The following is a 22095-nucleotide window of genomic DNA, read 5'->3' on the forward strand; positions in this document are numbered from 1 at the left end:
TTTGCAAAGCACATTTGAAAGACAGTATATACTGTGTACATAATACAATACTGTGGTGTTCAGGTTGTTTCCATGCTCTTGCTTTTGACTATCCAAGCAAAATAGAACAATTAAAGGCCATGTAGCCTTTCAGAGGCGATAATTTTTTATGATTGCATCTTACTCATTTTTGGCTAAAATCTTTTTTTCAATTTGCCTTTATTAAAAATTTTGAGCTGTTCTGTCACAAAGGGTTAACTGTTTTTCTAATTGTGTGACTGCTACTTTAACTTTCACTTTGTGGCAGTCATCTATTAAACCTTATCTCTAGACTACTGAGAGGTCACAAACACTTATTTAAGCCACATTCTTATCCGTCAGATAAGAACTGAATTATAATGAAAGTTTAGGCCGTCAGAGAGCAGAGCTAAGGAGTCCTTCTGCATTTGGTCTGACAGAAAAGACAGAAAATCCAAAGGGTGCTACTAGAGCAACTTAGCTATGTACAGAAAAGAGGATGCCATATTTTTTTTTAATAAAGACCAATTGAAAAAATTATTTTTAGCTCAGTGAGTACAATATAGTAATAATAATAATAATAATAATAATAATAATAATAATAATAAAAAATGCCCCCAAAGGTGTACACAGCTTTTAAACATATTCTTTATACTAGACTATGTCCCACTTTTTTTTAAAACTTGTTTGCATATACTTAATTATTTTTATTCCTTTTCTCTATAATTTACCAGCTCCAGTCTTTATACTTTGTGTCCTCTTTGTAATTAAAGGTATGCTGCCATATACTGCCATAGGCTTCCAGGAAAAATACCTCCATAAGATGGCATATGACAGAGCATGCCATGATCACGCATGCTCCCTTAGGGTGTGTTCACAGGTGGAATATTAAGAGCTTTATTGCATTTCTATGTACAAAATGACAGAAAACCACACAAGTGGACATATACATCTCCCCAATCTCTGGATTTCAGACCAGAGTACAAGTGGTTTATTTTTATATAAAAACTAAAGAATCATTTTTAACATATCTCCCACATGTTAATGTTGTACAAAAAAGGATTAAAGCACTGACTATATATACACTGCATGCAGAATTATTAGGCAAATGAGTATTTTGACCACATCATCCTCTTTATGCATGTTGTCTTACTCCAAGCTGTATAGGCTCGAAAGCATACTACCAATTAAGCATATTAGGTGATGTGCATCTCTGTAATGAGAAGGGGTGTGGTCTAATGACATCAACACCCTATATTAGGTGTGCATAATTATTAGGCAACTTCCTTTCCTTTGGCAAAATGGGTCAAAAGAAGGACTTGACAGGCTCAGAAAAGTCAAAAATAGTGAGATATCTTGCAGAGGGATGCAGCACTCTTAAAATTGCAAAGCTTCTGAAGCGTGATCATCGAACAATCAAGCGTTTCATTCAAAATAGTCAACAGGGTCGCAAGAAGCGTGTGGAAAAACCAAGGCGCAAAATAACTGCCCATGAACTGAGAAAAGTCAAGCGTGCAGCTGCCAAGATGCCACTTGCCACCAGTTTGGCCATATTTCAGAGCTGCAACATCACTGGAGTGCCCAAAAGCACAAGGTGTGCAATACTCAGAGACATGGCCAAGGTAAGAAAGGCTGAAAGACGACCACCACTGAACAAGACACACAAGCTGAAACGTCAAGACTGGGCCAAGAAATATCTCAAGACTGATTTTTCTAAGGTTTTATGGACTGATGAAATGAGAGTGAGTCTTGATGGGCCAGATGGATGGGCCCGTGGCTGGATTGGTAAAGGGCAGAGAGCTCCAGTCCGACTCAGACGCCAGCAAGGTGGAGGTGGAGTACTGGTTTGGGCTGGTATCATCAAAGATGAGCTTGTGGGGCCTTTTCGGGTTGAGGATGGAGTCAAGCTCAACTCCCAGTCCTACTGCCAGTTTCTGGAAGACACCTTCTTCAAGCAGTGGTACAGGAAGAAGTCTGCATCCTTCAAGAAAAACATGATTTTCATGCAGGACAATGCTCCATCACACGCGTCCAAGTACTCCACAGCGTGGCTGGCAAGAAAGGGTATAAAAGAAGAAAATCTAATGACATGGCTTCCTTGTTCACCTGATCTGAACCCCATTGAGAACCTGTGGTCCATCATCAAATGTGAGATTTACAAGGAGGGAAAACAGTACACCTCTCTGAACAGTGTCTGGGAGGCTGTGGTTGCTGCTGCACGCAATGTTGATGGTGAACAGATCAAAACACTGACAGAATCCATGGATGGCAGGCTTTTGAGTGTCCTTGCAAAGAAAGGTGGCTATATTGGTCACTGATTTGTTTTTGTTTTGTTTTTGAATGTCAGAAATGTATATTTGTGAATGTTGAGATGTTATATTGGTTTCACTGGTAAAAATAAATAATTGAAATGGGTATATATTTGTTTTTTGTTAAGTTGCCTAATAATTATGCACAGTAATAGTCACCTGCACACACAGATATCCCCCTAAAATAGCTAAAACTAAAAACAAACTAAAAACTACTTCCAAAAATATTCAGCTTTGATATTAATGAGTTTTTTGGGTTCATTGAGAACATGGTTGTTGTTCAATAATAAAATTAATCCTCAAAAATACAACTTGCCTAATAATTCTGCACTCCCTGTACACATATTGTAGGTTTTAATAATAGAAAACTCATACAAAGGTCACTTGTATGAAAAACAGACAAATTCATTTGTGAGTGATCTTGTGTGAAAGTTGCATATACTCAGTTCTTCAAATTTTGGTTACTATACTGTGTATTTATAGTATGGGTAAGGCCACTCGGTCAGGTTTTCTGATGCAGTTTTGGAAGCCAAAATCAGGAGTGGATCATAAAAGGTGAGAAACTATAAAGGACAGATATGACTTTTCCCTGTTTTTTGAATTCACTCCTGGTTTTGGCTTCCAAAACTGGATCAGGAAACCTGAACTGTGTGGCTGCACCCTAAATAATCAAAGAAATCATGCCATTCAAAAGACTTGCATTGTAGATTAACAGAAAGGTGAAATAGCGGGTTTATGGTTGTATCATTAGGGCATAAAATCTTAAATGGTCCTCAGTATTGTATGTAACTCATGTAAAGACCATAAAAACATATTTTGACAGAAACTGATGGTCTTTTTAAGAATCTGTTGAACGAAAACTTGCATATTTTCTTATATTTATTGTAAAGTTTCTTATCTTTTTTATGTTCATTTTTTCAGATGCCTGTGACTCTGCATTGTTTCTGCAGTGGATTTTGCAGCAGATTCGTTGCAGATTTCAGGGTAAAATCCAATAGAAAGATATGGAAAAAATATGCAGCACACCTTCGATTTGTGCAGATTTTTTCCAGTTGTAAAAAAAAAACTACAGCACATTGTAGCGAAAATCTGATCACCAAAAGAGAAATTACCTTTTACAATTTAATAACCACTTGTGAACTGCAGAACATCTTAAGACATCTGTCTGTTCTGCATTTAACTCAGCAGAGTCTGTGCACATGCTGGAAATAGTTGGACTACCCATAGAGAAGGCAAGGATGGTTTATTACCATCTCTGCCTTCCTGACTGCTGCATACACAGCGCTTAATGTAGAGGCAAAGCCTCTTACTGTTACTGTCTTAACAATCATGTGATCAACGGGTAGCTGTAGGAGCTGCTGGGTTGTAGCAGACCGAGATTAGCTCCAAAAGTGCAGGTTAAGAGGCTGTGTCCCCCTGTAACCCGGCCTAATGTGTTAGCTCAAGTTATAGGAGAAAAATTTCATGTCAAAATGTTTCATGATCTTACAGGGGCACAATGTATATAACAAATAACTATACAAATATAAAATAAGTAAATACAAAGAAAAAACAAAGAGTGCCACCACTATTAGAAACTACAGCTATAGCACCACCCCTGAGGACACTAAATTATATTATACTAACAGAAACTGTGACGTACATAAGTAAAAAAAAAAAAAAAAACTAGAACATATGTGAAAATCACTTATTTGCTTTTCACGTTTTTTTTTTTTATTATTTCAGAAAATAAAAAATATCATAAAAATGACTTACAAATAAAGCCCCATGTACCATGAAAAAAATAAAATTGATTAAAGGGGTTTTCAGGGATTTTACTACTGATGACCTAACCTCAGGATAGGTCATCAGTATCTGATCGGTGGGGGTCCGACATTTGAGACCCTTGCTGATCAATTGATTGAGAAGGCAGCAGTGCTCCTGTGAGCGCCACTGCCTTCTTTGTGCTTACTAAGCACAGAGCCGTACCTTACATAGCAGCTGTGCTATGCAGCTCGCTCTCGCGCTCAGACCCATTCACATCTATGGGGTTGAGCGCGATATCAAGCACAGCTGCTATACAATGTAGGTGGTAAGCACAGAGACGGCTGCAGCACTGCAATGCCTTCTCAAACAGCTGATCAGCGGGGATCCTGGGTAAAATCCTGAAAAACAGCTTTAATCTAACGAGAAAACGGTGATAGTTTTCAAATCCTTATGTACAAAAAGCAGAAGTATTCCTCGTCATTAACAAGTCAATATAGCTCCCGGGACCGGTCAATTTTCAAGATGGTAAAGGGATTGTAAAGTCTGAAGACAAAAATGTAAAGGGGTACTCCCATCTGGACATTTATAATAGTATATGCCACAAATGTCCAATAGGTGCAGTTTCCACCTCTGGGACCCTCTTCTGTGTCAAGAATGGGCCCTGATGTGAATGTGTAGCACTCCGGCATCCTCTCTGTTCACTGCTATGGGGACTTAAGAAAATAACTGAGCACACTTGCTTGGCTATTTTCAGGAATTCCATAGTACTGAATGGAGAGGACGCAAAGCATGCACGGCCACCCCTTCATTCACTACTCTGGAACTTAGTCATGTGATGGTCCTCTTTGGAAAATCCTACATCCACCAACATTTCCGCTGCCCAGGACAGGGAAGGAGCTGTGGATGGAGCCACAACTACACCTCTCCAAGACAAATGGCCCTGTCCACAGCAGCCCCCGTCCCCATTACCCCGTCCATAGACCAGACCAGAAACCTGGAGAAGAATGTGATGTCAGTGAATGTAAGATTTTCCAAAAACTAGGTTCCAGAACAGCTGATCCACACGACTTCGAGAAAGTAAGTATGTTGTCAATTTTCTTTTGCAGGAAAGGTATGATTAATTAAGGTGCATTACTGGGTCAACTGGGTCCTGGAAAACCCCTTTAACAAACTAGTGTATGAAAAAGCATCAGTATTGTCCATAGCAATAAGACTGCATAAGACCTGTTGAGCCTCATGTATTAAAGTACCTCAGAGACCATAGTAACCTATCTGAATTCAGCCTTCTTCTTCCAAATTGCACTGAAATATTAATCTCTGGTTACTTTGGGAAACAAGGCTTCAAGGGGTTTTCCAGGCTTAAAGCACCCACTTGCCAGCACCCACTTCCCCACCGGACTGGTGAAGGAAAGGTCTGGTGGGTCACGGTGGGGAGCAGGTAAGTATCCTGTACTCCACTGGTCCAGTGGGTAGTGGGATGTGCTGGTGAAAATTGTTTTAAAACTGGCGACCCCTTTAATTTTTGTTGATACATGAGACCAGTTCTGTAACTTACAGATGTTCACGTGAAATATTACTTAGAAGTGGACGTTTACCTCATTTTTTAACTATGCATTGATCTTAAGACAGAAAACACAAACGAAATGCAACAAGGACACTGGACCAGTTCTTATCTTGTCCAAGATTATAGTGAGGCTTAATGATGATGATTTCTTTAAATATTGGCCAGTATTTAGAAGAAGCTACCAGCTTGAAGTAAAGGCAGGAAGAGAAACAAGACGAGAGACCATGATGTATTCAGGGCGAGGATACTGACTGCACCACATCTCAACAGCCTCTCTGTATGAGGACAAAAAGAAGGAAATGGGTTAATCCTCTGCTAACGTCTAGCTGAAAGCATACCCTGAATCACTGTATGAGGTCCTAATAATTGATACGTAGCTACTTTAAATAGTAGGACGTTGACTTACAAGGTATCAACCTATAGGTGGCACTAGAGACATAGACTTCTTCCTTCTCAAGGAGAGCTGATTTACATTCTTTTTCTGTACTGAGATGGGTCAATGACCCAACAATAGCTACAAATGGTTGTATTTGATTGACCTGAAATCACTAGTCGTGTTTCAAGGCTCTTTAAAGAGGACCTGTCTCCTCTCCCAGCGTGTCTGTTTTAGTAAATATTCATACTTCCAATAAAATAATTCTGATAATTCTTTTCTTATAACTCTGTGTTGTGCCATTCCATTGTTATTCCTTCTAGGAACTTATTAATAAGTTCCTAGAAGGAATAACTCCCCCCCCCCACCCCCCGTATACATCAGTGACTGACAGCTATCTTTGTATACACACTTACACAGAGAATGCTATCAATCATTGATAACACCTCCCTGTGTACATTTATCAGTGACTGACAGCTATCTCTGTATACACACTTACACAGAGAATGCTATCAATCACTGATAACACCTCTCCATTACAGCTATCAGTGACTGACAGCTATCTATGTATACACACTTACACAGAGAATGCTATCAATCACTGATAACACCTCCACTGTGTACAGCTATCAGTGACTGACAGCTATCTCTGTTAACACACTTACACAGAGAATGCTATCAATCACTGATAACACCTCCCCCAAGTACAGCTATTAGTGACTGACAGCTATCTCTGTATAAATTGATAAATTACTGGATCTCTAGTAATCATACATATAAATGTTGTATAATTAAAAGTTAATTTATTTAAACACAAGGAAAAAAGTATACATATTTACACCTGATGAAATATCAATATATGTAGTTAATTGATACTATATAATCAATCCTAATAGTGTATAATATATATACAATCCTAATAGTGTATAATATATATACAATCCTAATAGTGTATAGTTGTATTGTAAGGGGATTTTGAAAAACTGATTGGTTCTGTCCTCTTCAGTTCTGTCACATTTTTATTATCTTTAATATTCTGTGTAATAAAGTCTTCCTTATCATGTAGTGGGTTAGGAATAGTTAGATCCTACCCATCCCCTATTGTGCTGAGGCCACATTCCTGAAAAGTTGTTATCTCAGAGACATCCGTGCTGCAAACTGCAGGAGGGGCTAAAAGGTATAAACTCTGTTACACACATATATTAGGGGGCACTTCCTTAAAGACTTCATTATAAGTAGGATGTAAGTATTGATTTGTCATATGTCTTGTACACCCTGGGGTGTTGGCCATCTTTTTTGCTAACATGGCCGACTCGGAGTCCTGTCCCCCCCCAGGCCAGTGATGATTATTTATTTTTTATTATTCTGTATGTGATTTGTCTATGTTATCTTATATTTAATCAAACGTAGTAAATATATTTATTCACTTAGCCTGCGTAAGCTTATTCATTCTCAAATCTTTTGAATTCACGTTTAGAAACAGTAATAGATAACCAATCCTAATAGTGTATAGTATATAGCCAATTCTAATAGTATATAATATGTATCAGTATACAGTACAGACCAAAAGTTTGGACACACCTTCTCATTCAAAGAGTTTTCTTTATTTTCATGACTATGAAGGCATCAAAACTATGAATTAACACATGTGGAATTATATACATAACAAACAAGTGTGAAACAACTGAAAATATGTCATATTCTAGGTTCTTCAAAGTAGCCACCTTTTGCTTTGATTACTGCTTTGCACACTCTTGGCATTCTCTTCATGAGCTTCAAGAGGTAGTCCCCTGAAATGGTCTTCCAACAGTCTTGAAGGAGTTCCCAGAGATGCTTAGCACTTGTTGGCCCTTTTGCCTTCACTCTGCGGTCCAGCTCACCCTAAACATCTTGATTGGGTTCAGGTCCGGTGACTGTAGAGGCCAGGTCATCTGGCGCAGCACCCCATCACTCTCCTTCATGGTCAAATAGCCCTTACTTTCAAAGTTTTCCCAATTTTTCGGCTGACTGACTGACCTTAATTTCTTAAAGTAATGATGGCCACTTGTTTTTCTTTATTTAGCTGCTTTTTTCTTGCCATAATACAAATTCTAACAGTCTATTCAGTAGGACTATCAGCTGTGTATCCACCTGACTTCTCCTCAACGCAACTGATGGTCCCTACCCCATTTATAAGGCAAGAAATCCCACTTATTAAACCTGACAGGGCACACCTTTGAAGTGAAAACCATTTCAGGGGACTACCTCTTGATGCTCATCAAGAGAATGCCAAGAGTGTGCAAAGCAAAAGGTGGCTACTTTGAAGAACCTAGAATATGACATATTTTTTTAGTTGTTTCACGCTTGTTTGTTATGTATATAATTCCACATGTGTTAATTCATAGTTTTGATGCCTTCCGTGTGAATCTACAATTTTCATAGTCATGAAAATAAAGAAAACTCTTTGAATGAGAAGGTGTGTCCAAACTTTTGGTCTGTACTGTATAACCCATCCTAATAGTGTATCAGTGCAATAATAGTGTACATAGAAGACCGGTCACTGGTATAATGACCAGTTTCAATAACACAAAGAGTCAATAAGTTCAGTAGGTACACAACAGTGTGCTTGTTAGATATATTTTTGAATTCTTCAACTCTCAGTCACATCCCAGAGACACTCCTCTGAAACCATTAGTTATATCGCTGTACTTCCATATTTCTTGGCAACATACAACAATAGATTAACATACAACAATAGATTACATGTGCGCTTGGCAGCTGAAGGCATCTGTGTTGGTCCCATGTTCATATGTGTCCGCATAACTGAGAAAAATGATGGGGCACATTTCTTAAGACCAGCGTTTTAGACGCTGGACTTAATAAAGTCCCATAGCTGGCAGCGGATCGCAGAAGTTAGGAAGAGACGCAGGCCTCTCATAACTTCAGCGCATCCACCGCCAGTTCTAAATGTAAGACAGCTTCCTCGCTGTCTTACTTTTAGACCATTTTCTACGCCTAAAACAGGTGTAGAAAATGATGAATGAGATGGGCCTGCCGGCTCGTCCCCTTCCCCGCCCACGCACGCTTACAATATTAGACCTGGCTTGCTTGTCCCTGTCAAAGTGCAGAGGGGGCTGCACTTGCAGAGAGAGCAGAGCTTCTAGGTGTAAAGGTAGCGCCCCCGTTTATCCTAGAGGCTCATCTAAGCAATTCGGGCACATATGAACAAATGCCTACAGCTGCCAAGCGCACATGTAACAGGTCAGTCAGTTTCATAGGTACAAATCCGCTGACAGATGCCCTTTAAATATAAGGAGTGTCTTTGTGGGGGTGAACTGCCTAGTGTATTATAGATAGACTGACTTAGAATTGTTGACAAGTTTATAGCGCGGCCGTGCTTTCTTATTTCAATTGATCTTTGTTGTCAAAAAGTTCCAGTCTAGTCATCGAACATACACTTATTAATTCAACTGACAGCGCTGCTGCGCTTCTCACCACTCCGTAGATCGTATTAGCGACGAGACTATACTCGATGACTACGGCATCCTTCCTTTCAGTCTGCCAGCATCTCTCTGTATTGGAAGTGCGCATGCATGGTTCGACCTGGTAGTGGCGGGTTGTGCGCAGCCTCTTTTGAATATTATGTTGAGTGCTAAGCTGCAAATGTAATAGAGCTTGAATGGAGTTTAGCCCCGCCCACGCTAGTTGATACTAGTCGTGACGTCACAGGGCCAGCGGTAAACTGTGAGAAGGCCGCGGCGCTGCTGGAGCGCCGCTGCCTTCTCAAACAGCTGATCGGCGGGGGTCCCGGGTGTCGGACCCCAGCCGGTCAGATGCTGATGATCTATCCAGAGGATAGATCATCAGTTAAAACAAACTGTAGAACCCCTTTAAGTATTAACTAGATATGCAAGGACTTTATGCAACTGCAGTACTGCTCTTCTGCTAGACCCCTTTTGGAACTTCCTAAGCTCCCCCCTCAGTGGCCAGACTTCTTTAATGGTCTTGCAGCTCTATATATAGTGGGAATGTTACAGTAAAAAACGTGGGCTGGCTATTTGTAAATGGATACAAACCTTGTGATCCTCCTGCTCTGTATATAATAAAGACCTGAGCTGCATTCACATTAGAGTTTGATATAAATAGACATAAAACTCACAATTAACCACAGATAACCCCTTACACAAATATGAAATATATTTTGTGATGTGCTACCCTTATATATCTGTGTATACACACATACACAGAGATTGCTATCAATTACTGATAACACCTCCCCGTTGTATAGCTATCAGTGACTGGCAGCTATCTCTGTATACACACTAATTCAGACGGCCGTATGCTGTCCGCAAAAATGCAGATCTGTTTTTTTGCGGATTAGATGCTGTCCTATTCATTTCAATGGGGCCCTTTTCTTCCATTGCACGGCTCAGCAAAAAAATTAAACATGTCCTATACTTGTCAGTGAAAATCAGGACATGGCCCTATTGAAGTCTATGGATCAGCAAAAAAACGGAACGCAATCCGTTTTTTTGCGGACAGTTCAGCAAAACGGATCCGCATTTTTGCGGACAGCATACGGCCGTCTGAATGAGCTCTTACACAGAGAATGCTATCAATCCCTGATAACACCTCCCTTGTGTACAGCTATCAGTGACTGACAGCTATCTCTGTTTACACACTTACACAGAGAATGCTATCAATCCCTGATAACACCTCCCTGTGTACAGCTATTAGCGACTGACAGCTATCTCTGTATACACACTTGCACAGAGAATGCTATCAATCACTGATAACACCTCCTCTGTGTACAGCTATCAGTGACTGACATCTATCTCTGTATACACACTTGCACAGAGAATGCTATCAATCACTGATAACACCTCCTTGTGTGCAGCTATCAGTGACTGACAGCTATCCATGTATACACACTTACACAGAGAATGCTATCAATCACTGATAACACCTCCTCTGTGTACAGCTATCAGTGACTGACATCTATCTCTGTATACACACTTACACAGAGAATGCTATCAATCACTGATAACACCTCCTCGTATACAGCTATCAGTGACTGACAGCTATCTCTGTATACACAGAGGTACCTTCCCATTTACAGCTTTCGTCACTGATAAGACAGCCCTGTGTACAATTGAGATCCGAAATAGCAGGGATATAAATGTATAAATTACAAGATTTACTAAATCTTTTCCCATATAACTACAGTATATCTGCTTAGCAACTCCTGCTCTATAACACGCTGCCTGCTCATTACTTTACATTTTGTGGTGACAGGTCCTCTTTAAATGGGTTGACATGGACTTACAGTGTAGCCACCTATAGGTGTCACCAGAGAACCATTTTTTTTTGCAAATTTTCTCCCAAGGGATCATTGCCTGTAAAACTTTGTAAACCAGCTGGATCTCCATAGGAGAACTCGATAACTCATATTCTTTCCTGGTTTTCCCAAATTCTCCTAAAACAACCTGAATAGAATTATGTTCTGTAGTGTTTAATCGCAGTAGTTGATTGTACAGTCAAATATAGAGCAGAATGGAAGCATCTGTTTGGATGCACCTATCTGATACTTGTCCTGTGATTTTATACATTTGAGAGCATAGCAAATGTGTATTCAGCTGGTTGCATGTACCCCTCCTCTCATCTCACCTTTGCTGACATTGATGGACACTGTTTGGTTGATGGTGAGGTCTTCAGGAATGTTTAGAGTGCATGTATACTGGCCTAAGTCGGAGGAGTTGTACCGCTGAATGTGCAGCTGAACCAGGCCTCGTTCTGTATACACACTAGCACGGTTGTGATATTTTTCGTTGAAATGGTTAAGATTGATGGTGCTGAGGATGATCTCAGGATCTTTTCTACGTGTCACCCTGAATTCATAGCGCATAGGATTGTTGGTAATGTTCACATATCGGCAGTCTAACCGTAGCGTTGGACCACGACCCATCAAGCAGGCTGTGAACCTTGTGATTTTCTGTGCACTGCATGTCTGCAGTACTGCAAAAATAAAAGTGAAGAAGAAATGGATGTAGATTAGATTGAAAAAATAAAAAATAAAATGCAACAAAGGATTTCTGAATTTTAGGGGACATGCACATGACTCTGTCCACAAATTGCGGTTCCGTGTGCATCCCACACTTTTTTTAGCAGGCCTCATTGAAAAAAATCCCTTTTCTTGTCCACAATACAGACACATAATTGCGGCCCCGTAGAAAATGAATAGGCAGAACGGACACAGGCCAAAAATGTCGTCTTGTGAATGCATCGTAATAGACATAAAAAGATGCAATATAAGTTTCTTCATGATGTTGCTTATATCAAAAGTATTATCAAAATACACAATGGATCCACTTTCTATAGTAGACAGTGAAATTTAGGCCTCTTTCACACTACCGGGTTTTTTTTTCGTTTTGCGGGCCGTTTTTTGCGTTCCGTATACGGAACCATTCATTTCAATGGTTCCGCAAAAAAAAAACAGAATGTACTCTGTATGCATTCCATTTCCGTATTTCCGTTTTTCCGTTCCGTTGAAAGATAAAACATGTCCTATTATTTCCCTCAAATCACGTTCCGTGGCTCCATTCAAGTCAATGGGTCCGCAAAAAAAAAACGGAACACATACGGAAATGCATCCGTATGTCTTCCGTATCCGTTTCCGTTTTTGCGGAACCATTTATTGAAAATGTTATGCCCAGCCCAATTTTAACTTTGTAATTACTGTATACTGTATATGCCATACGGAAAAAAAGAAACGGAAACACAACGGAAACCAAAAAACGGAACAACGGTTCCGTGAAAAACGGACTGCAAAACACTGAAATAGCCATACGGTAGTGTGAAAGAGGCCTAAAGGGGTTTTCTGAGAGTTTTTTTTTTGTGATGACCTATTCTATAGATAGGTTATCAGTGTCCGATCAGTAAGGGTCCGACGCCGATTAGCTGTTTGAGAAGGCACTGACTCTCACAGTAGCACCATAGCCTTCTCTCAGCTCGCCAAGCACAGTGCCGTATATTATATAGTGGTTGTGCTTGGTATTGCAACTCAGCCCCATTCACTTTAGTGGGGCTGAGCTGCACCTAGGTCATGTGACAGATGATGTCATATAATCTTGGAAAAGCTGGAGAAGGTTGCGACACTACTGCGAGCATCGGTGCTTTCTCAAACAGATGATCGGCAGGGGTCCCGAGTGTCAGACCCCCACAATCAGATGCTGATGACCTATCCAGAAGACAGATTGTCAGTAAAATAAACTCTCAGAAAAAAAAAAACTTTCATTTTGCTCTCATTACAGTATTACCAAACGTCACCTGTAGTGGAGCAATATGTATGAACTGCCTGCCATGCCCGTCCTCTTCCAACTGTAGCCTGAGTGAGAGCTATATTTTGCCAGATAACTGCCTCCAGACTGCCGAGGCCAACCTGATCATTGAAATTCAATAAAAAACGTGCACATTATCCACTTCCAAGGATCCTGAAGGGATGTAAATCTTAAGCTGTGCAAGCGTGTAGACATCTATTACTCATAAAGACAATTCAGGAATACTTACTAGCAACTGTTGTCACCATTAGCAGTAGATAATTCATGTCTCTTCTTTATTGGCACCTGTCCAAAAAAATATAAACATAAAACACATGTAGGTTTATCTGCTTTTTATCTGCACAGAGATGTTGTCCATCGTAAGCCCTCACCAAAGAGGAGGTCCCACGTCTGAGCCAGAAGGCCCTGCAAGGGTCAGGGAAAGGTGGTCAACCTTTGCAGAACCTGAGGAAGAGCCAAATCGCACTCCACCTTCCACCTAGGCTGCCAAGTGTCCGCCAAGAGCGCAAGTCAAGGTCTGCGCATGGACGGCACATGGTCGTGTGCATGAGGCTTAAGGAAGAGTTCTCATCTCCGTTTCATTTTCTGATCCATCAGAAGAACAGAAAAAAATGGATCCAGTAAAAAAAACGGATTCTGTTGCACATTTGGCATCTGCTTGAGTCATTTCCGTCTGGGATCCGTTTTTTTTGCAGTACTTTTTTCCTGTCTAAATAAATAGCGAATCTGAGACGGAAAAGGCTCAAACGGACACTAAATGGGCAACAGGATCCGTTTTTTTTACAGGATCCAGATTTTCTTCTTCTGTTCTTCTGATGGATTAGAGCAGGGATGCCCAACCTGTCTCCCTCCAGCTGTTGCAAAACTACAACTCCCAGTATAATATATATATATATATAACGAGAGGTATTGAGGGCACCGTCCTGCACCTGAGATATCAAGGAACACAGCCCTGGCCTCCTCTGACCATCCAGGAAAACGGGGTGCGAAGATTAAGCAGAATATAATTGAAAGCAAGATCAAAAAGATGCATGGCACTCACCATCCATGTTCATGTTCACGCTTCTTTATTAGTGATTGCAGAGTTACATGCAGGGGCAGACTCACATGGAGTATAAGTTAACAGCGATGGCCGTTTCGCGGTGTGACCACTTCCTCCGGCTGTTTGATTCACTCTGTGGATCGTGTGCGCGCTGGCCTATAGCCTCATAAGGGGGAGGGTTCAACCGACCCATCACTCAAAAACCCCTGACGTCACACCAGCAGCGCACACCTGAAACACAGGTGCATCAATCCATTAGTGCAATTTTAAAAACAAAAGTAACAAAAGGTGAAATACAAGTTACAATTGCAGAGTATTTCCAAAAGGTGACACAAAGTTAATATGAATAGCAGAAATGACATTTAAATCCTCTGAAGATGAGCTAAATAGGAAAATACCAATATAAAAAGATACAAAAATACAAAAAGTGTATATATATATATATATATATATATATATACAGTACAGACCAAAAGTTTGGACACACCTTCTCATTCAAAGAGTTTTCTCTATTTTCATGACTATGAAAATTGTAGATTCACACTGATGGCATCAAAACTATGAATTGACACATGTGGAATTATATACATAACAAACAAGTGTGAAACAACTGAAAATATGTCATATTCTAGGTTCTTCAAAGTAGCCACCTTTTGCTTTGATTACTGCTTTGCACACTCTTGGCATTCTCTTGATGAGCTTCAAGAGGTAGTCCCCTGAAATGGTTTCACTTCACAGGTGTGCCCTGTCAGGTTTAATAAGTGGGATTTCTTGCCTTATAAATGGGGTTTGGACCATCAGTGGCGTTGAGGAGAAGTCAGGTGGATACACAGCTGATAGTCCTACTGAATAGACTGAATAGAATTTGTATTATGGCAAGAAAAAAGCAGCTAAGTAAAGAAAAACGAGTGGCCATCATTACTTTAAGAAATGAAGGTCAGTCAGTCAGCCGAAAAATTGGGAAAACTTTGAAAGTAAGGGCTATTTGAACATGAAGGAGAGTGAGGGGGTGCTGCGCCAGATGACCTGGCCTCCACAGTCACCGGACCTGAACCCAATCAAGATGGTTTGGGGTGAGCTGGACCGCAGAGTGAAGGCAAAAGGGCCAACAAGTGCTAAGCATCTCTGGGAACTCCTTCAAAACTGTTGGAAGACCATTTCAGGGGACTACCTCTTGAAGCTCATCAAGAGAATGCCAAGAGTGTGCAAAGCAGTAATCAAAGCAAAATGTGGCTACTTTGAAGAACCTAGAATATGACATATTTTCACTTGTTTCACACTTGTTTGTTATGTATATAATTCCACATGTGTTAATTCATAGTTTTGATTCCTTCATAGTCATGAAATAAAGAAAACTCTTTGAATGAGAAGGTGTGTCCAAACTTTTGGTCTGTACTGTATATATATATATATACATATGTATATGGTTGCTATAACCCTATAGTCAGTGATACAAATGAACAAAGACGCATGTTTAACGCATCCTATTCAATGAACACTGACAAATCATTGCGTTCATTAAGCCCCAAACACCAAGTCGCATCCGTTTTTATAATAAACCGGGCTTCCTTCTGGAGCAGAATACGGTGTCTGTCGCCTCCCTGAGGCAATGGGGGAACATGCTCCAAACCCGCAAATCGCAGGGCACTTGCATTTGCTCCATGTTGGCACCGTATATGCTCAATAAGGCGAGTACGTCCCTTGCCTGTTTTTATTGAGTTACGGTGTTCTCGTATCCGCTCCATTAAGGATCTTTTGGTTTTTCCTATGTAAAAGGATCCGCACACGCAGATTAATGCATAAACTACATACGTAGTTCTACAATTGATAAATTGGTGCACACAATGCTCAAAACCTCCAAGAAAGAAATGGCGGCCCTGAAACATAAAGCCGCACAGGGAGCACAGGCTTACCGAGTGACAACCAATCGCGCTGTTTCCGCTCGCTGTAGCGGCTTCGCACCAAAATGTCCCTAAATGTGCGACATCTTTTAAAAGCTAGTATAGGTTTCTGGTCTAAAAATTCACCTAAGGCACACAACAGTATTTTTTCACGGTCCCCAAAACGGGGTTCCGTTGGTCCGTGATCCGTGACCGTTTTTTCGTCCGTGGGTCTTCCTTGATTTTTGGAAGATCCACGGACATGAGCCAAACGGATCCGTCCTGAATTACAATGCAAGTCAATGGGAACGGATCTGTTTGACGTTGACACAATATGGTGCAATTTCAAACGGATCCGTCCCCCATTGACTTTCAATGTAAAGTCAGGAGTCCCTATTATACCATCGGATCGGAGTTTCTCCAATCCGAAGGTATATTTTAACTTGAAGCGTCCCCATCACCATGGGAACGCCTCTATGTTAGAATATACTGTCGGATATGAGTTAGATCGTGAAACTCATATCCGACAGTATATTCTAACACAGAGGCGTTCCCATAGTGATGGGGACGCTTCTAGTTAGAATATACTACGAACTGTGTACATGACTGCCCCCTGCTGCCTGGCAGCACCCGATCTCTTACAGGGGGCTGGGATCCGCACAATTAACCCCTCAGGTGCTGCACCTGAGGGGTTAATTGTGGATATCATAGCCCCCTATAAGAGATCAGGGGCTGCCAGGCAGCAGGGGGCAGACCCCCCTCCCTCCCCAGTTTTAATTTCATTGGTGGCCAGTGCGCCCCCCCCGGCCCCCCTCACTCTATTGTAATATCATTGGTGGCTAGTGCGGCCCCCCCCGGCCCCCCCTCCCTCTATTGTAATATCATTGGTGGCCAGTGTGCGGCCTCTCCCGACCCCCCCCTCCCTCCCTTTATTGTATTATCATTGGTGGCCAGTGTGCGGCCCCCCTCCCTCTATTGTATTATCATTGGTGGCCAGTGTGCGGCCCCCCTCCGCCCCCCCCTCTATTGTATTAATATCATTGGTGGCCAGTGTGCGGACTCCCCTCCCCTCGATCATTGGTGGCAGCGGAGATTCCGATCAGAGTCCCAGTTTAATCGCTCTGGGGCTCCGATCGGTAACCATGGCAACCAGGACGCTACTGCAGGCCTGGTTGCCATGGTTACTTAGCAATATTACAATATTAGAAGCATCATACTTACCTGCTGTGCTGTCTGTGACCGGCCGGGAGCTCCTCCTACTGGTAAGTGACAGATCATTAAGCAATGCGCCGCACAGACCTGGGCCGGGGGATTCCGCACACTGTCCACCAATGATAATACAATAAAGGGAGGGAGGGGGGGCCGGGGGAGGCCGTGCACTGGCCACCAATGATATTACAATAGAGGGAGGGGGGGCCGCACTGGCCACCAATGAAATTAAAACTGGGGAGGGAGGGGGGTCTGCCCCCTGCTGCCTGGCAGCCACTGATCTCTTATAGGGGGCTATGATATGCACAATTAACCCCTCAGGTGCAGCACCTGAGGGGTTAAATGTGCGGATCACAGCCCCCTGTAAGAGATCGGGTGCTGCCAGGCAGCAGGGTGCAGTCATGTACACAGTTCGTAGTATATTCTAACTAGAAGCGTCCCCATCACTATAGGACCGCCTCTGTGTTAGAATATACTGTCGGATATGAGTTTTCACGAAGTGAAAACTCATCTCTGAAAAAGCTTTTATGCAGACGGATCTTCGGATCCGTCTGTATGAAAGTAACCTACGGCCACGGATCACGGACGCGGATGCCAATCTTGTGTGCATCCGTGTTCTTTCACGGACCCATTGACTTGAATGGGTCCGTGAACCATTGTCCGTCAAAAAAATAGGACAGGTCTTATTTTTTTGACGGACAGGAAACACGGATCACGGATGCGGCTGCAAAACGGTGCATTTTCAGATTTTTCCACGGACCCATTGAAAGTCAATGGGTCCGTGAAAAAAATGGGAAAACGGCACAACGGCCACGGGTGCACACAACGGTCGTGTGCAGGAGGCCTAAGTCTCCTTCTGCCTTCAAAATCTCCCAATTTTTTAATATAGTTTGTCACAAACTATGGATCCGATCGGTCCGGATCCCACAGCTCTGACGTAGTGGTCTGTGACGGAGTCTGCGCACACACAGAGACCTCACGTGACCGGGGTATTACCATCCGGCTAACACCCCCCCACTACACTTTGGTAACTGCCACCACGTGGGTTCCCGGTCCACGAGCCGACTATCCGGGTCATTCACTATCACACAGATCAGTGGATGAACCGGATATCACTTACTGACCAACCGCAGTCAATCACCCCCAGCTACAATTCCTAAATGCAATTTAACTAACTACCTGGTAACGTCTCTTCAAAGGCAAGGTACGTTGTTCAGCAGCTTAGAATATGGAAGACTTGGCCACTTAGATTTTATAATCTTTAATAAGAGGTAAAAAGCAGTGCATACAAATCTAATGAAAATGACTATAAATCTACAGAATAATAATAACAATATAAATAATCACGACAGTTCAAATGAAAGGGAAAAAGATGAAAGAATACTTAGTTTCTCTGGAGGGTTTCAGATGGTCGTTCATATGTCCTTTTTGAATCCTTGCAAACCCCGTTCAGTATGTATCAGGGGAGACCCTCAAAGTTCTTCTGATACAGGGATATGCCGTCAATGTCCAATTAAGTGTCTGGTGATGTTCCATGGGTCTCCCTCCTCTGTCCTTGTGCACGGATCTTTATGAACTCTGCCATGGGCAGGAGACTTACTCCTGTCAGCCAATGGCAGCAGAGTGACTGTGAAGCCTAGGGATTGGCCTCCAAGTGTTTTATGACCCCCATCAAAGTTCAGTTCCTACAATGAGGATTATACTTAAGCCCGTATCTCCCTGATACATCGGCATATTTTTTATACAGAATACATATTTGCGATCCTTATTTATTTACATACAGAATGAGACCACACACGGTAATGCTGGGACCTGTAGTTCTTCTACCACCCATAGGTGAGCTACAGAATCACATCCCCTGGTCATATTTGATACCCAATTAATCACAATACTCTGTAGAGCCTGGATCTGGTGTCAGAAAGGGCATAAGTTGATTCATAAATGAAATATGAAAGTGGACTGGTTTTATGCCCAGAGCTAATTAAGGGCTATTAGCTCTCCTCAAACCAGACCTGGAAATTAATGACGTCACGCTCCAGCCAGGCTTGACAGCGAGCTGATCTTTATCTTATAGGACAGGATGAGCTGGGCCTGGTATAGCCTTTATGACCTTTTATAGCCGGCCTCACAGAGTAGTGGTAATAAAAGTGTCCATCTATATCATACTTGACCCAGGCTTCAGGAAGATGAGAGTTCACTGTTCTTTTACATAGGCCAGAAGCATACAAAATGGCTACCCAGAGGAATTATGTATGTATGCCGGCACACCTCCCTCTTTTAAAAGGTTGCCTGGGGAAATGGCCACAAGCCTATTCTACAGCAACCCAGCCGTCTCCGGCCGATTCTCCCTGCCGCGACAACCCGTCGGCATTTCCATGTAAACTACCTTTTATGTGCTGCACGGTGCAGTTGTACTGCTGCAAAATCAGGCTCCATCTCAGCAGTTTCGCATTGTCTCCTGCGAGACGTGCCAACCAGCTGAGGGGATTGTGATCGGTGATCACTGTGAAATTGCGTCCATACAGGTAGTGTTGTAGCTTTTGCAGGGACCACACAATAGCTAAACACTCCTTCTCTATTGTGGAGTAGCTGGTCTCCCTGGCCAGTAACTTACGGCTCAGGTATAGTACAGGATGCTCCTCCCCGGCCTGGTTCACCTGACTCAGGACTGCACCCAGACCAAAGGCGGAAGCATCCGTGTGGACCACAAACTTCCGAGTGAAATCTGGGGCCTGAAGCACAGGAGAACTGGCTAGTGCATCCTTCAGGGCCTGGAAGCCTTGCTCGCATTCCGGCGTCCATGACACCATCCTGGACAGCTTCTTCTTGGTCAAGTCTGTCAGAGGCTTGGCCAGGGTGCTATAGTTCGGGATGAACTTCCTATAGTACCCGACCGTTCCCAAGAAAGACATGACCTGTTTCTTGGTGAGGGGTGTTGGCCATCTCGTAATGGCTTCCACCGTCTCTATTTCAGGCCTCAGTGTGCCTCCTCCTACTCTGTGGCCTAAGTAAGTGACCTCATTCATGCCCAGCTGGCACTTGCTAGGCTTAACAGTTAGTCCAGCCGCAGCAAGTTTGTCCAGTACTTGCGACAGGTGCACCAGGTGCTCCTTCCACGTGGGGCTATACACGGCAATGTCGTCTAAATAGGCGACAGCACATTCTTCTAGTCCTTCCAGCAAGTCATTCACAAGCCTTTGAAAGGTGGCTGGCGCATTCTTCATCCCAAACGGCATTACAGTAAATTCGTATAAGCCAAAAGGGGTGATGAAGGCCGACTTCTCCTGAGCCTCAGAGGTCAGGGGAATCTGCCAATACCCCCTGCTCAGGTCCATGATTGTCAGGTAGCTGGCTCCTGCCAACTTATCTAACAGTTCATCAATCCTGGGCATGGGGTAAGCATCCGAGGTTGTGATGGCATTCAGTTTCCGATAATCCACACAGAAGCTGGTTGTCTGATCTTTCTTCGGGACCAGAACCACCGGTGAGGCCCAAGCGCTGTGGGATTTCTGAATGACCCCGAGCTGCTTCATCTCCTCGATCTCCCTCCTGAGGTCTGCCTGGACCTCCATTGAGACACGGTAGGCGGACTGCTTTGTGGGAGCATGTGTACCTGTGTCCACATGATGGACTGCAAGGTGTGTTCTCCCGGGTTTCCCTGTAAAAGTGTCACGGTGAGCCGTCAACACTTCTAAGAGCTGAGATCTCTGCTGGGACGAGAGTTGAGGGTTGAGGGTTAAGTCCACCTCCAACTCTCGAGTGTCAGCTAGCAGATCTAGTAGGGGGTCGGCCTCCTCCCTTTCGGGCAGGCTGCAAACCGGCATAACATGTGGCGTTCTCTCGTGATGCTCCTTGAGCATGTTGACGTGAAACGTCTTCTGTCTCCTACCTCCCTCTCCAAGGCCCACCACATAAATTACCTTACTCAGACGTTTGACAATGGGGTACGGCCCTTCCCATGCAGCTTGCAGTTTGTTTTGCCGCATTTGCAGCAGGACATAAACCTTCTGCCCCTCCTGGTAGATTCTCTCTCGGGCAGTGCGGTTATACCACTGCTTCTGTTTGCTTTGGGCCTGCACCATGTTCTCCTGTACCAGACCTACAAGCGACTCCATTTTGTCTCGGAACCTGAGGACATAGTCTACAACAGAGACTTCCGTTCCGGCAACCTTGCCTTCCCAAGACTCTCTGATTAGGTCTAGGGGACCTCTTACTCGTCGCCCATACAGGAGTTCAAAGGGCGAAAACCCGGTTGACTCCTGGGGAACCTCTCTGTAGGCAAATAGCAGGTGAGGTAGATATCGTTCCCAGTCCGTCCCTTGCGCCTCCACGAACGTCTTCAGCATCTGCTTCAACGTCCCGTTGAAGCGCTCACAGAGGCCGTTTGTTTGTGGGTGGTAAGGGCTGGCTACGATATGGTTCACCTGTATTTTCCTACAGAGCCCCTGCATTAGTTCAGACATAAACTGAGGTCCTTGGTCGCTGTGAAGCTCAGCTGGGAATCCCAATCTCGTGAAGATCCCCAGCATGGCGTCCGCAACCTTGTCCGCCCTAATGGAGGATAACGCCACTGCTTCTGGGTAGCGCGTCGCGTAATCCACCAGGGTTAATATGAACCGTTTACCCGAACTGCTGGGGATGGCCAGCGGACCAATGATG

At 43.0% G+C, this 22095-nt stretch overlaps 1 protein-coding gene across 2 annotated transcripts in view; it reads right to left on the reverse strand.

Annotated features, from left to right (window-relative positions):
- Positions 1-4472: 4472 nt before the first annotated feature.
- Positions 4473-22095, reverse strand: part of THY1 (Thy-1 cell surface antigen) — a 30243-nt gene continuing 12620 nt past the window's right edge. For both annotated transcript variants that reach the window (XM_040425072.1, XM_040425080.1), the window contains exons 2-4: positions 13535-13590; positions 11636-11983; positions 4473-5891 (exon numbers count right to left, since the gene is read on the reverse strand). In XM_040425072.1, coding sequence (XP_040281006.1) covers positions 5785-5891; positions 11636-11983; positions 13535-13571 — 492 coding nt within the window. In that variant the 5' untranslated portion in view covers positions 13572-13590 and the 3' untranslated portion in view covers positions 4473-5784. The remainder of the gene's footprint in view (positions 5892-11635; positions 11984-13534; positions 13591-22095) is intronic.

This window comes from Bufo bufo, chromosome 1, assembly GCF_905171765.1.
Source record: "Bufo bufo chromosome 1, aBufBuf1.1, whole genome shotgun sequence".
Taxonomy (NCBI): domain Eukaryota; kingdom Metazoa; phylum Chordata; class Amphibia; order Anura; family Bufonidae; genus Bufo; species Bufo bufo.